General features: G+C 45.6%; 5 protein-coding genes across 5 annotated transcripts; 2 read left to right on the forward strand and 3 right to left on the reverse strand.

Moving 5' to 3' along the window:
* Positions 1–581: 581 nt before the first annotated feature.
* Positions 582–1,999, forward strand: LAJ45_08478 (uncharacterized protein; the record flags this gene model as incomplete). Its single annotated transcript, XM_046118028.1, has 3 exons — positions 582–1,003; positions 1,103–1,556; positions 1,667–1,999. 3 exons carry the CDS (start codon positions 582–584, stop codon positions 1,997–1,999), a joined length of 1,209 nt encoding a protein of 402 aa, XP_045968626.1.
* A 5,212-nt stretch (positions 2,000–7,211) lies between these two features.
* Positions 7,212–9,434, forward strand: LAJ45_08479 (uncharacterized protein; the record flags this gene model as incomplete). Its single annotated transcript, XM_046118029.1, has 6 exons — positions 7,212–7,301; positions 7,933–7,974; positions 8,029–8,097; positions 8,179–8,225; positions 8,400–8,647; positions 8,731–9,434. The coding sequence occupies 6 exons, from the start codon at positions 7,212–7,214 to the stop codon at positions 9,432–9,434; spliced, it is 1,200 nt and encodes a 399-aa protein (XP_045968627.1).
* An 860-nt stretch (positions 9,435–10,294) lies between these two features.
* On the reverse strand, positions 10,295–10,843 carry LAJ45_08480 (uncharacterized protein; the record flags this gene model as incomplete). Its single annotated transcript, XM_046118030.1, has 5 exons — positions 10,295–10,355; positions 10,435–10,468; positions 10,558–10,593; positions 10,647–10,658; positions 10,747–10,843. The coding sequence occupies 5 exons, from the start codon at positions 10,841–10,843 to the stop codon at positions 10,295–10,297; spliced, it is 240 nt and encodes a 79-aa protein (XP_045968628.1).
* A 556-nt stretch (positions 10,844–11,399) lies between these two features.
* Positions 11,400–11,851, reverse strand: LAJ45_08481 (uncharacterized protein; the record flags this gene model as incomplete). The annotated part of the gene is made up of 4 exons (XM_046118031.1): positions 11,400–11,407; positions 11,481–11,572; positions 11,632–11,721; positions 11,787–11,851. 4 exons carry the CDS (start codon positions 11,849–11,851, stop codon positions 11,400–11,402), a joined length of 255 nt encoding a protein of 84 aa, XP_045968629.1.
* Positions 11,852–13,498: 1,647 nt separating this feature from the next.
* Positions 13,499–13,954, reverse strand: LAJ45_08482 (uncharacterized protein; the record flags this gene model as incomplete). Its single annotated transcript, XM_046118032.1, has 4 exons — positions 13,499–13,560; positions 13,649–13,728; positions 13,795–13,820; positions 13,868–13,909. The coding sequence occupies 4 exons, from the start codon at positions 13,907–13,909 to the stop codon at positions 13,499–13,501; spliced, it is 210 nt and encodes a 69-aa protein (XP_045968630.1).
* Between the last annotated feature and the right edge of the window lie 2,187 nt (positions 13,955–16,141).

A 16,141-nucleotide genomic window follows, 5' to 3' on the forward strand; every position in this document is an offset into this window, starting at 1 on the left:
CAAGGCCGACAACTACATACCTCCCTTCCCCCGAGAGCCCCAACAGCATCCGAGACGATCTTTTATGGAAAGATATGTCGGCATTTACAATACCCACCACCAACAATCGAGCCTGTGATTGCTGTAATAGACGGAAGGTCAAATGCGATAGGGGGCAGCCTTGTCAAAGCTGCTTTCGGGCAGAATTGGCTTGCACCTACGCCACAATACCTCGAAAAAGAGGCCCGAAAGGACCCGCGGCGAAGAGAATATATGCCATCAAGCAGGATCAACTACAGACAAGGGAGACAGCAGCGAGAGCCACACTAGAGGAGGCGGGCAAACCGAGAAACTACTCGCGTTCTCCAAGCTCTGATGCTGATGAGCAGGTGAATACCACCGATTCACTCCTCCTTCCGTTCATCCCACCTGGCTCGGGTGTTGGTGATGTCCAGTTTGATCCTACTTCTCTCTTTACGTCCTTTTTACGGTTTAATCATGCACCGAACATCCACTCAGGGATCTTTGAACCGCATCCGATGCTTGCGCGCTCGTCAATCGATGGATGCTTAGAGTTATTTTTCAAAAACATGTACCCAATCATGCCCATCCTTCATAGAGAATCCTTCGCCGTGCGACTTGCGAACTACCAGTCCGAACCAGAACTATATGCACTTGTATGCTCCCTGTGCGCCATGACGATGATCCAGCTATTCACCACTCCCGGCAACCATAGCGACCTACTATCGCCAATCTGCGAAGCACTAATTTCAGAATCATTAAGAGCAAGGAAATATTGCGACTACATCGGATCAACCTCTACCGAAACTGTCCTAACCTCTTTCTTCCTCTTTTGTTCATACGGGAACCTTGAAAAGAATAACCATGCCTGGTATTATCTCAGGGAATCTATATCTTTTGCGCAATCTATCGGGATGGATGACGAAAAGGGCTACATAAATCTTGACGTGGTGGAAGGCCAGCAACATCGGCGCATATTTTGGCTTTTATTCATTACCGAAAGGTGTGTCTTAACCCTACCTATTTACCTGCTTATTTAATCGTATGATGTTTCTTTTCTCGGTAAATACCCCAAACTAATCCAAACTCCTCACCCCTACAGAGCTTATGCGCTGCAGCGCCACCGGCCCCTCGGCTTGAGAAAAACTATATCCCTCCCTTCGCCCGACGATTCCCGCGTCGATCCAACTCTACTCAATAACTTCATCACCCTTGCAATGCTATTTCAAAACGTCGATCATTCTTTCCTCGATCTATGGAACGAGGGGGACGATAGTGAGTTTTCGGATAGCATGACCCTCAAACTTCATCAACAGTTACGGTCTACGATACCACCCGTAACTGATGCAATCAGGATTCAGAAAGCAGATATACTTGTAAGCCAGCAATGGCTACATCTGCTTGTATGGCAGTTGAGTCTGATTAAAGGATGTTTGTCGAGTATGGCACTAGTCGAAACCATGAGGTTACAATTTCCGGTTACAATTGCGAAGAGTGTTTTGGATGTTACATCGCGAGTGTCTGTAAGTGATTTGGAAGCACATGGCATTGGAATGGTACGTAGAATTAATCTTTCTAATAAATTAATTAGATCGCACCATATTAATCTAACTATTCACATGCACAAGTAATAAACGAAGTAAATACAAATGCTGACTTCACGCAGCAGGAGAAGCTATTCGATGTCGGATGCGCTCTCTCGGATGTTATAGTCTGTGTTCCAGACCTTGCTACTATATCAGCATTCGAAGTGAGCCCTAAAGATTGCCTTCATGAACTAATAGCCACCCTTGCAAATCTACGCGGAGGTCATTCCCGTTATTTGAATGCGTTGATCACGAAAGCAGATGGTGTCCTGCAACTAAATTCGCCATCGGCTACAACCTTCCAACCCTATCTAATGGAAACCAATGATGACCAAGACAGTTCCGAGAATGAGAGGTCCAGAACCATCTCACCGTCTGACTCCGATAACCTGACGGAGCTCCTGTATGTATAACGGTCGATCTGTTTGCACGGGCAATCTTTTATCCGGCTCTGAGCCTCAGGAGGTCTGCATGGAAATACTCCCCGCTATGGATCCTGGAAATTTTGTGTTGTGCCTTTTCTGTTCTGCTCTCAGATTAACGAGGAGGGCATACTCTTTTGATGTCAATGATGTTGTTGTATCACTATTTTCATAAATTTGTCATTCAGTAATCTTGATTCTACTGTTGATGAGGGAAGATGGCATCGGCAAATGGTATTTCGGGCAGACTAAATGGAGCAGATGTACCAAGATCTGGGACGGGGATTACAGATTTGTGATCAAAAAACAACGGCTACTACCAAATCTACGCTCTCTTCGGGGCGGGTGGGACACGCCATTTAGAGGTAATACTGACTGGGTACTATATCTGATACTGTAGAAGAAGCTTTGGATAACGCAATGCATTGTGGCGGCATAATCTATCCATCAAAAATTCAAAGTTTAGAAATCTATGAATAGAAACATCTCTCTTGAACAACTCTGCCAAGTCGCTTGAACCCCCCAAAGAAGAAAATCGAACGCTCTACTATTGGATCTTACAAAATAATCAACACACTAGCTCTATGTTTTCTTAGTCATCCAGCTCCGAGTGACTTTTGATGAAAAACGACCTGGTTACTGCAGATCACTTGAAGCAAATAACCAGGAACACGGATCCTAACAGAGTTTTTGGTGCTAATAATCGAAACGCGTGGGTATCAATTATCCCGCCTATGGCAAGCATGGGCGCACACTTCTCCGCCCGGGCCCAGCTCTGACCGAAATCCACAACGCTTGCTGCATTTCTTCAGACGTGGCATTTTTCCCAATGAAGCGCCGCGCTCGGCAGTTGCTAAATGACTGATGATGAATGAGAATGCTGTACACTTCATCACTTCCCCCATTTCCCCCTGCTCTGCTTGCTGCCTTGTAAAAGGAAGACAAAAAAGCAATTTCCTTTTTTTTTTTTTTTTTTTTCCTTTTCCCATCCTTTTTTCCATTGCTAACATATGTAGATGCAACTACCGCCTTTCATCAGTACAGCTTACCCTCAAAAGAACCAGAAAATGCAAGTAACGGAAACAGGGATTATTTATATAAAAGAACGACGCCACTCCATACAAATTATCCTTGCCCTGAGCAACTGCATTTTCTGGTTCTTACGCTGGTAAGCGTGTACATACACTGCTTCAAGATCCCGGGTACAGGCCAAACGTACATATGTGTAGTTTATAACGGCTGTGCAAAGACAGGTGGCGCATAAAAAACGAGTCCTTCTCATTCTCATTGGCTTTGTCCATGTATTTGTTACCGCTGCCAGATTAGGCTTGCAACAAGGATACCTTGGCGCCTCCTTTGCATTGAATGCACGCTTGGTTTGAACCCGGGATTTTTCTTCGATATCATGGACCGGGGCGTTCGGCGGAGTATTGAAAGCTCTCGGATAGCCAAGCCGTTAAAATGATGACCATCCTAGTCATATGAATTGAGACCAGCTGAGAATAACTTCTGGTAAGTTGATCTGATAGATACCGCAACACAGGGCTGCCACGCACAGGCTCTAATGGGGATGGGGTCTCTTTTCAGTCAAGGGTGGAGATATCAACTGATCAACTGGGGATGAGGAGAGATCTGAGACAAGGATTCTCCGTCCCAGTAGCAAACAAGAGTAACAATTATAGTTACCGAATTTGTCTCCCGTCAGAATTGGTCACACAATTTCCGAGGGTGATAAGTAATCTATATATCCCTTTCGACGTGTGGAGTAAAATCCGTGTATCTTTGAACTACTGACTCCACTATCTCCGTTCGTTTCAAGGGTGTATTGTTACCAGCCCCGATATATTGAGTACAGATAGAGTCCAAAATGAGGCCTGTGGGGTTGAATGGTACCTTACGAATATTGCGGACGGAATGGTCAAACAATAGCGGAGACCCCGTTTCGAGAAGCCTCCCTAGATACCCGCTATTAGATAAGCTCTGCGCATGTCTGCAAAATGCGGCTGAATTAAGACATACTCCGTGAGAGAACCAGGCAAGTAGAGCATTGGCGTTGAGCACGGACAAGTGAAGATTAAGTCAGATATTTCAAAACAATGGTAGGTATCGATCCTACCTGACTAGACTAACATTTGGAATTTAGCCGAGAGACCCCATGCCCTTGAGACATGCATTGCAGTACATACGTCTCTGCCGCAGGCGTTGTGATTAGAAAAAGAGGAACCACACAAACAACGGCTTGCTCATCAAAAAATGATAGCCCTTTTTTTTCTCGTCAGCCCTACTCCACGGTGAACAAGCAGCCCTGCCCTGCAATGATACGATTATTTTGGCCTGGTAAATAATTAAAACCATTCAGGTCTAGCAACATTATAAATCCTCGAAGATCTGGACGTTACCGAGATAGTGACCCGAATACTAGAAATATCATATCATGTGCCTCATCCTCGCAGAGAACATTCTGTTTTGATGTGACTACAAAGTTAGTTCCTGCATCGCGCTGTTAAGTATGCATACATACAGGAACTATGGCTACATACATCACACCTCTACATGTTATAGTTACGTGGAGTACCACCCATGTTCAACGAACGATCGAATTATAGGAATGATAATAAATTTAGGCTACATAAAGTCAGTCAGTTCGAGTGCTTGATGATGATCCTCATACATTACAATCAGTTTACAAGGTCCATCAGATAAATCGCTCACAATTCGAGCCCCCGTACAACCAGAATCCTAATAGGGAAATGTTAACCGGAGGAATGTCTTACATGATCGCCAGATGGTATGGCATGACGTCCGCGGCCGACGTTACCCGTGTAGAATCTACCTTACAGCATCTCTAGAAGGTTGGTACAGAGACAGAGTAGATTTTGAGCATAGACTTTTTTGCTCCACCCCGGATCCCAGGGAACAATGTGCCTAGCTAACTTTGTGTGGAGAAATTACAGCTGTATATGATTGACAGACTGAAGACAGAAAACGGTCAGCTAGGTATGTGTGTACTCCACTTGAGTTAGCTTATCAATAAGAATGGGGTACTAACTACTGTAGTATACCGTCAATATTTCAGGCATGCATTACTCGAAAAATTTAAAAGCCTTCTGAAATGGGACTTTTGTTCCAAATACGCGGACGCTCGGACCTCCTCTTCCCCTTCTTTCGCCCGCTTAGCTAGTATTTTCCTGATCGTATCTAACCCCCACGACAAGACAAGAAAGGAACAGGTCAATCATTCTGAATTCGGAGGCAAAGGAAAGTAATAATTGTTAATCAGGGGGTCTAGACGGTTTCCCGAAAAGCCCCGACTACTCCGCACCTAATTACCTTACCTGCATTCGCAACAGCTGTCTCACGAGCAACGATAATAATAAACACCAAATAAACAAATAATCGACACATACAAGGACATAGGCTCTAATTTGTTAGCAGCTTGCTAGCAGTACTCGCTGCGCCTCTCCCTGTCCATTCTGCCGAGAAGCTTCGTCACAAATCTGCACATCGGGCCAGGGAGAGAGAGTGATTTACAACTAGTACATATTACTATAGCTACTTTACATATTTAGGACATATATTTGTCCAAAACGAGGAGTGCTGACCCTCACCAATCGAACAATACCTAACTGTTTAATTGACGATGCGGCTACGGCATCTGCGGTCCAATAAGTGTACCCTGCTGGTATAAAGTACTTGCAGCCCGGGATGCCTGCCGTGGGTACTAACTGAACCTCATATAGAGTGCAGTATACAACTACATACAGTACGCAAAGAATATCCTCCCTTCCATCTACAGGTAGCCAAGTAGGGGAGTGCATCTGCGGGACAATCCTGGACATCTGCGGTACCGCATGATCATGATCTACCTACCAAGAAAACCATCCATCTTCACTCGGGATCTTATCGTCCGGCCCTAGCATACTCTACCTAGTGGTGCACCGGTGGCTGAAGTCTTAATCCCAGTGCGTGAAACGGAAATACTCACGCCCACAGACGTATGTCGTACCGTGGCGCCAGTAGATTTGGAGACCCAAGTTCTGAGATCTCGTTCAAACAGGCCAATTGACCCTTGGCTTGGGCATTGCGAACGTGCGGTACATGTTGAAGGGCCGAACCCCTTCCCGCTTTTCCGGGGTGGGGGGGATATGCCGGATCGGTTTTCGCCTCGGGGGTCTAACATTGGTCTTCCTCCACCAACTAACCAGTACCCGCCACACACCTAGACCCGTAGTGAGTCGAGTCGGCCGGTGAGAAAAGGCTTAATTGGACTAGTGCGAGCAAAGTTATACAACAAATACGCCAAACTTCTACTGGCTACATTTGATCGTTAGACCAATGACTAGAGCACTCTACAACGCAAAAGAAAAAAAAAAGGAAAGCAAGAACCCACTTCGGAAATCTCGATCTCAAAAGAAGGTTTTTGACATACACGCGGTGGAAGGGATGTAGAATGAGACATGTAGGCGCCGTAGCGTTAGACTCTCGTTCCCCGTACGTCCACACGTGAATATTATGAGACAGCTAATTTTACACGGCCAATAGATCCTCCTCACTCACGCTAGAACCGTTCTTGTCTTTAGCATCGGACAACCCGTAACTACGTACATGTAGGTACTCACTTGTCAAGAGGTACCGATAATCATAGAGCAGTTTATGCGCTAACTGCAACTGCAAGACATGGGGGGGGGGGGGGGGCCTTTCCTCAATACGGTTGAGATGTTTTGAAACCTCCTCTGGGCATGATATGATGTTGACACATTATTAGTAGCGCCCTGGTAGTACCTATGTAGGTACATCAAATAACTACAATTAATAGACCAGGTTGCATATTTGCCAATTTCCTTCCATTGGTCGCAGCAGAAGATCTCTTCATCGCCGTGGTTGATTTGCGGGACTAATCCTGACTAGCTGCCGAGTGCCGTCGTGGTTGATGATAGCAGCATGGCTTTGAACGGGGAACTTCCCTACAGTGGAACATGAAGAAGTCAGAACCCCGTCACATCATATCATATCATATCCATCAATCAATCTGCTGTACTCCACAAAAGACGCAATAAATATAATATATCAGGCAACACTTATAGAATTGTTTTTCGCAATCTTTATACTATATTAGCTAGCAATGAAATATCTCATGGCCCGTGGTGGGAGCAATAATAGATCGTTGTTGTTATTAGTTTAACGGCCCCCAAGAAGAGAAATAATGCCCGACATGCGGAAGCTGTGGCTTTATTCCTGCGTGGCGCTTACCACATTCATCGAAAATAACCCGTACTTACCCACAGCTGTACCTGTAACCTAACTCTTTATGTGAGCATAAATTAAAATCGATATCCACAGTACAATCGCAGGAAACAATGCAAGCAACATGTACAAATATTACGGGGAACCTTCCCCCCTAATATTAATAAGCTCTATGTAAGTAAGTAAAAAAGAGTGTCTCGGTCAGTAATCCGAACGAGCAAAACACAATTAACAGACCGGAGAAAAGGGAGATACCTACTAACAGGAAAGAAGATGGTTGCCCTATAATTTAATACGAATCCAGAAGATTGCACCGAACGGAGTACCGGTGGTCTGGTTGAGGGTCATGAAGGGAAAGTATTAACCCCCATCCTGAAACTCCCGACTAGTAGAAGCTAAGCCAGTAGATCACCCCTCCCCCCCCCTCCCCCCCCTCCCCTCCCCTCCCCTCTGTCCTTCCATCCAGCCATCAACCCCCGCCTCATCAATCCGGTAATTCTTCGCCTTTTTGTGAGGTGTGCGCGTTGCAGTGTGCGTGGTTCCTCGTCACAACAGAATTAGATACCCGCCCTGCCCTAAGTGGCTTTTTTAACGAGAATTACTGTCTGAGCTCTCCCTGTCTCACGTTCTGTCAAGTATGTCAAGATTTTAACATGTAGCTAGTGTTGTTTAGTTGATAGCCACTAAGGTCAGGTTCAGACAGTCAAAGAGAGAGGGCCTATGTATGTAAGAAATGTAGCCCCCATATAGTGCAAAGCTAGAGCTTAGACCTATAGATCTTCCCCTTCCCAGCTTCACATGCCAGTTACTCACCGCAAGTTTGTCACACAAGGGAAGGATCGCAGGTAAGGAAGGATATTTGTGGGCTGATACTGACTGCCTTGGCGGAGGGAGTGGAACTTTGGTGAGCTAAGCCTTCGATATAGTATACAATCCAGGTCACTGGTACAGTACAGTACATAATGTACTCTAGGTACGGGTCAAGTTGATTACAGAGGACTTGCACATTGTTCGTTCGTTATATAGCAACTGGACGGACCCGCATGAAAAATTTTATAATCGCACGCCTGTGATTTGGAGCAAGGGTTGGAGTATATTGATATATCATCTCTCGATCCTCCTTTCCACAACCTAAATCTTTTTCAAGATTATTCTATCACGCACACGGCATCACACAACTTGAAAATCCCACATTATCATCGACAATCATCGACATCATCATCATCATCAGCATCACCGTCTCCAACACCACCGCTAACACAATGTATTCCCCGCCAAACTCGAGCTCGACCAGGCGGAGCATAGCAACAAGACAGAGAGTCTCTCGTGCGTGCGATCGATGCAATCATCTTCGCGTAAAGTGTGATGGTCAGAGGCCCTGCGAGCACTGTCTGGGTGAGTTGTTCATTTCCGCCACCCCTTCATCCTTCAACAATACCTGTAGGCTCGTATACTAACAGCCATGACTGTGGTATCAGTATATGGACTAGAGTGTAAATACGAGCGGAGGCAGAAGAAGCGTGGCAAAGGTTCCTTGAGAATTAACTCTGGTGAAAACTCAAGCACGAACCCAAACGAACCGATGACACCCACCACCAGCGTAAACTCACCATCATCAAGCCCTACCGCCTTCCATCTCTCAATACCTTCAACACATCTATTCTGCCCCGAAGACAAAGACGGCTATCACAACGAGTTTGTTAGCGTTGCTTCGAGTGAACAATCATCGCAGCACTGCACACCAGAACCCCCGTTCTCCTCGTTATATAAAGCCGATCCGGAGACTACTGTATATACGAATGGAAGATCCCGTGGCAGTGGAGGTTTACAGCAACAGCATAAACATTGTTTCGAAATCCCAGAACCAATCAGCTATGCCCCTCAGCTATTGAACCGGACACACCCCGGACCCTTCGACCCGGCCAAATGTACGACTCCGACTCCTCCCTCAAACCCGGTGCCTATGACCCCGCCTGAAGGCTATCAGATGCTTCCGTATATGCCTCTTTGTGCCAACTGTCACTGTAATCCCTCGGTACGGCTATATCCTGGGTCAATCTTGTGGCTACCAGTGGCACAGTCACAGCTGGGCGACGGGTCGGAGTACAGCGGATTAACGATGTGTGAGGGTGGCACATACTGCTTCCCAGACCAGCAGAAGCCTATCATACGGGAGTCATGAGGTTGGATTCATTATGTGTTGGGGGTAGAACTTAGTTAGGGCTTGGGGAAATGCATTATTTCGTTTGTTTTTGGTTATTGGGTGGGAGTTGAAAAAGTGATTTGTCGGGCGGTTGGGGTTGCATCTGTATCTGGTCCGAGTTGGGTGGCTCTCAGGAGAGATTTTTTTTTTATCGAATTTCATGTATGTGTGGGGGTTTAATTCTGCTGGACAGGAGCAAGGCTTGTTCAGGAGCTGCATGTAGAAATTTCTGTTTGGCCTACTACTATGCCGTATATATTGGGGACGTTTTCTTTCCTTTTGATATTGATAATAGTGGAGTGGAATATATTATATTTACCCATAAAAGATATTTGACCTCAAGCCTGTGAGTTTTTGGTTTCACCATTAACTCGTTCTTCACTCGTTGTCACTCGGCACTCTATACTCACTCTGTACTCACTCTTTACCTTACTTCTGACCTACAACACGACGCCATTGATAAGTCAGTGTCAACTTCTCTTCACGATGTCTCCAATTTTTGCGGAGAAGAGTAAAACAAAGAAATTATAAGCCATGGCTAATCCCCATTACCTCAATACGAATGACTTGATAAACCCACTGAAACACTTTTTGAGACAATGATCTGTATCACGACGGTCGACGGCGTTGAGCGGCGTGGGGGTTGCCGAAAAAATCACCGCGGACCCGCGCGTCCGGCCCACTTATAATTCAAAGGTCGAACGGAAAATCGTAATGTGAATCACCTGCTTAACCATCGCGAACCGCGTGTTAGTCAAGTGCATGTAGTAGGGAAAACTCTCCGGTATCATAATCATGGGGCTCAAATTTGTCTCTAACAAGTTGCAGCTGGACCTTCGCTAAATCATTGCCGCGCCGAGAGGCACGACGGAACTTTCCATCAACGGTGATCCAACATGTCTAATTGTCCTCGGAATGCCTGTCAGACTAGATGAAGATAGATGCCTCTGCATACATACATACATACATTCATACATACCTCGGAGTGAACGCGCGGGGTTTTGTGCCTGCTTCTAGAAATTGAGAAGGGAAGGGCGTTTATTAGCCTTATGTCCAATGAAAAAGATCTCAGGAAAGGGTCCAAATGGCATGTAGTAACGACCTTTTTCACATGTCCAAGTTCCCCTCTCCATATGGCCTAGTCATCGGCTTTCCCCGGGGCTATTCTTGAGCAGGTAACGACGCGTGAACGATCTACGTGTACTGTTGCATCAAGCACCGATTTAAAGTTAAGGAGGCTCCGAACGGTTTGTTGCACTGAATTCGGCTACTGGGATCGCTTTTTACGTACAGCAATGATACCGAACGTGGCCGAGGTCGTAATTGGCAATTCGCATCCAGATTCTGATGTTTTGACCCCTGATGCTTTTATCAGAGGCTTGTCTCATGTTCTTCAACGTCCTTGATGCATATGAAGATCATTCAACGAGATTCTCGGCCTCGGCCACGGGATGTGTATGTGGCCCCTGTGATGAACGCACGTGCGTTTAAAGCTTCTTCTTTCCTTATTCCTCCATCTTAGCAAGGATACTCTCCATAAGGATAACGGGCCAGTGTTGCAATGCTGCCAAGTTGCATCAAATCCATCGCCACATACCGATCAGGCTTGATCAAATCGATAATTATGGAGACCAACAATATCGAGGCCGAGGCAGAAAAAGAAAGGATGCATCATGGGACAGATTGGAAGAGGAAGATCCTGGCCCAGGTTAGTAGTCCTCACGTTGTAGTAGCATATGGCTTGGCCTTAGCCTTATCAAATTACATAACCTTATTACCCCCACAACATATTCTCCAGGATGACCCCTCGAGGGGACAATAGTAGAAGGCTGTTATTCGACTCGATCAATGCATGGTGACGGTGGCGGTGCACATCTCTCTCAAAAAGGTTGACTGTTCCTTGAGGCCGTTTTATTTACACTAGTTATTTCGGGTCTTGGTGTATCAAGTGACTATGTGATCGTTCTTTTTAGTTATATCTATAGAAACTGGAAATCTACCGAAGGGTGGTTCCATGTACGATACCTATGATAATGCGTTGGAACGGGCAGAGCACCGATTTCAGATGTGAACCCTTACAGTTGTGCATTGAGAGCGTTACCAACGGCTCTGTACAACTACCTGAAGTCACATATACATTTTGATGTAGATGTACGTTTCATCACATGATACATACCGTGCCGGCCAAAACGTGAATTTGACGAGTTGTTGCAGGTTCCTCAAAGCTAGGATAACGCTTGAAAACTGGGGTACGCAGCTAAGCTTTCTTACGACATGATAACCGACCTCGTTATCAGTTAAATAAGCGTGAAACCGCATGAGAATACATACGCATTGTCTTGAAAGTCAAGCCACGAGACCCGCCTTAAAACTGTGTTGCCCTGAATGATATGCATGGGAGCACATATCACTTCAGGCAGAGCAGAAAGTTGAATGCGCAACCTTCGAAAAGAAATCGCTATCTTGATGTTTCATGTGTCATCCACATCCAGTCTTCATAGTTCTAAAATTTTGATACCTAGTCAAATCAGCAACAGTTATAATAGCTCGTTAGAATCATTCACCTTTTCCGCGGAGTCAATATAGAAAGAGAGGGCTGGATCTATACAACGTTCAGCTAGTATGTCCCCTCTTCCATCCAACAATCGGTCCTGCAGTCACCAACAAAGCCTAATAACTATTGGGACATTGTTATTCCCTGGAAAAAGATTTGGCTGGGAACCTTCCGGCAGCTACGACTGCAGATATGGTACTCAACACTCTTTATTCAGGGTTTGTACTATCAACGCATGTAAGCCATTTCTCTCAGTCTGTGATATCATAAAGCATCACTCGGTCTTGGCAATATCAACAAACCATCTTTATCGTTCGTAACTTATCATAGAGTTTGCTCTTTCAATAGGCAATTATCATCATTATAGACACATTCCTTTAAGTGCCATCCACTCCATATTATGGAATCCCCGTCCGATCCCTCTGCCGCATGGAAGTGTTGAAACCCTACTGGCTTGGCTGAATGCCCTCAAGGTAAACAAAGCTAGCTTATATACTGTCTGTAGTAGGTGGATTTGAGTGGTTTAAGACTGAAAATAAATGGTTGTTTAGGAATGGAGCGAAGAAGACCTGAAAACACAGGGGGGTAGAAGGAGTTCGTGTTTTACTTAGCCAGACGGTTTCAAAGTCTGGTCTTACCGACATCTGGGATCCAAACATTAGTTCTAGTAGAATCAACGATGAAACATTTCTTGTTGCAGAAGAGTTGAATTTTAGCGCTATTTATAGCCCGCGTTTCACAGCTTAGTCCTGGTCTCCAAGGTCACGAGGGTTAGGGTTAATAATAGTGTCCTCCACTATTGATTGGTTATCTCGATAAACAACTAATAGCCCGAGATTAGACACCTTTCCTCTTGGTAGCGACCTTGAAGTGGTAGATATTGGTTAATGCTAGCAGCATCGAAATCACCAGTAACAAAATTGCTCACAAAATCTCCAGGATGTCAGTGGTAGACTGCATGAGAGATGATCAACAAACCAGGTTCTACATATACACTTCGAGATAAGTGTATCATTTTCAGCCGGCCGATAATGGAGCATCAAACCCAAGAACATCTTTCTGGAGGGTTTTTAGGACTAGACTCACAAACACTCACTCGATTAATGTTTCCGAGCAAGACAAACCAGAACCTACCCCCCCCCCCCCCCCCCCCAGCTCCCCCTGCGAGACGAGGCGATATCAGGTTCTGGTCCCCCGGAAAGCTATATCGCTGGATAAATGAGTTGATCAAACATTGTAAAGATGTATGTGGACCTAGGACTGTCAGTCATGCAAAAAAGGGTGCCTGAGTGATCAAACTGAATAGAAGCTTTGGGAAGGCGGTCCAAGCTCAGGATACGGTCGATTAAGAAGAGATGGCAAAACCGATCGGACGGCGATCGAACAAGAAGGACCTTTGTTTGTCAATACAACGGCGCTTAGGTTGTAGAGCAATCAGTTGCTCGCTTGAAAATATGTGTGTTTCCGTCGGTTCATAGTTACCCCCAGGTTAACTGTAGATATGGCTGGAGGATAGGGCAATATAGATCGTACGTATATCAATGAAATCCTCTGGGAGATGATTCGGCAACCTTGGAAATTAGCCAGTGTGCTACCGATGTAGTCTTATGCCCGTCATCGAGGGAAGAGGCCTACTAACGATGGTGCTGACGGAATAGTAAAGTCGCTTCAATACGCGCTACAGAGGGAAACTTGTTGATAAAGGCGCCGCTATAGAGACTAGAGTTCTGTTAGAAACAGTCATTGTAGGACTCCGCTCGGGATATTTATACTTTCTAGACTTACAGGAAGTAATGACAAGGTTTCGTCTCCTTGTACGGACACCGACGATATAGATGCTGAGAACCTATTCCTGAACAGCGGTGATCTCAAGCCGTCGGTATCGTGCAGTGATGTTCATGACAGAATACTGCCCCTTGATAATTTGGTCAAGCTGCAGATGCATGTATGGAGGAAAATCAGTTGGAGAAATGGGCACGATCCTATCCCCTGCTGGTCGGTGAGCACCAAGCTGTAGTAGAGGTTGGGCACGAGACTAGGAGATGAGCAGGTCTGGAAGGGAGACTGGAGATGACGTAGGCCACACACTTACCCGATGTTTGCTTGTCGTTTAGACTGGTCTAGGCCAAGACATTCCAGCACCTTCCCTTTTCACCTTCCGTCAACCTTCTCCAAGGTCTATAAGATGAGTATTGGCTCTGGGCCGGATTAATTCACCAAGATGATGGCTTGTATCGATTACTATTCTAAATCCCCACTGGAGCGCTATACCTGGAAATAATAAGGTTAAGTGTAAAAATATTTGACATGTGTGTCATGCTTTATCTTGCCGCTGCACGTTAGTAGCGTCTCTTCGTTGGTATGGACTCTCGTTTCCCTACAACTTAGAAGTTGAGTGCATCGGTAGCCATTTGCTATGTTTGAAGGATCTAAAGTTTGGCGGAAGAAGTTCTCCTGTAATATCGGAGGTAACGTGGTCCTCGAGCCGGCTTGGGATTGAAATGGAAAAGGGTTGTCCGGCCTGTGAAAAGCGAAAGTCCTCGATCTTGTCTCGAACTGAAAGAATATCTACTGCAACTTGTTTTTATGACGTATACAACTATTCTCAGTTCCCTCCTGAAGGACTGAAATCTAACTGTTCGATCCTCTTCTCTACCTCAACCATTTCACCCCCCATAAACTCCGAGTTTTCGTATTAGGACAGACAAGGACAGACAAGTCCCTGTGAAATCTAAGCATAGGGATATACAAGTGCTATATCAACGTCTTAAGCCGACTCAAGTCGCATTTCAAACGAGCTCAAGGTCTTCCCGACTTGTGAAAAACCGAGCCAATAGTTCAAGCCCAGTCCTCGAGTCCGCTTGTCTCGTGGACCACACTAACCCGGGCACCATATACACAGAATTCAGCGTTCTGAGACTTTTGGCGTGTCTTTTGTGTGGGAGGGTCGCGTATACTGCCCGGCCGCGGGAGTTGGGTTTCAGTATGTAACATGTGTAATACGTGTATATTTGAAGAGTGCGACTTTCATGATCATAGTTGATTTTTGATTCTTGCACGGTGCAGTTAAAGGTTAGAAAATCCCTGTGCTTTTCTATCGTTTTTCGCGTCTAATCATAAACTCATCCAAATTTAAAAACAGCCACCGCTCAGATAGGAAACCCACACCGCAACAAACAAAAGCGACGAATCAAGTCTAGCACCATTCAGCGTTCTACACCTTGTAACCATAGCTCCCTCCTTAGTACCCGCCAAGAACACAAGCCACTACTGTATCTCTCAGCACTAGCCAAATCCGCTAAAATCCAATTATCACCACCTATCACTCGGCCTTGGCAACACTTCCTTCTTTCTTCGCCCCTTCATTTACTTTGTACGTACACCCAGTGTTTCCCTCCTCCATGTCTCAACTTCTCCTGATCTTGCATTCTTTAAGACCCAATCTTTGAGGCACCTCTCCCCGTGCGGCCAAGGTATCTTCCCGCCATCAACCAAACATATCTTTCCGCGCCGCGTCCGAATCACGCCAAGCTTGAATGCGGCGGTGAGATCTGTACATGTTGCTTTACGATGGCCAGGGAGGCCGCACCAAGTACAGTAATGCCGCTTTTTTGGCGGTGTGGTGGGAGAAGATGTAGGAGAGGGCACGGAAGAGGGCGTGGATGAGGGCGCGGAAGGGATATTAGGCGAGGGGATGGTAGTGAGGATGCTGAGGATTTCGGGGAGAGTGTAGATTCGTGTGGGTAGGTGCGCCATTTGAGATGGTATGTGTACTTTAGGTTGTTGACAATGTTGAGGGTATATACCGATCTCTAAGCATATAACTTCAGCGGGATTAGAAAGTAATCAACAAAGCACGTCATTTATACCGGTGCCCAACACTTACCTCTAAAACGCAACTAGTCCAGAAGTTCCAGTTGATTTTGAAATAAGGATGAATGTGGGGTTCAGGGCGACTTTATCTATAATCCCCAGTGCCCTCACAATGTTATAATTAGTGAAGATCAACATCTAGGGTGCCAAGATCCTAGGTTTTAAGTAAACAACACAAGGTAACTTTGGCGGAGCATCGGGATGCTAGTGGATTGTTTAATTTCAAAATTAGGACGATCATATTACTCTATTCAGCGCG

This window comes from Morchella importuna (genome assembly GCF_003444635.1).
Source record: "Morchella importuna strain M04M26 chromosome Unknown Morimp01GS030, whole genome shotgun sequence".
In the NCBI taxonomy this organism is placed as follows: domain Eukaryota; kingdom Fungi; phylum Ascomycota; class Pezizomycetes; order Pezizales; family Morchellaceae; genus Morchella; species Morchella importuna.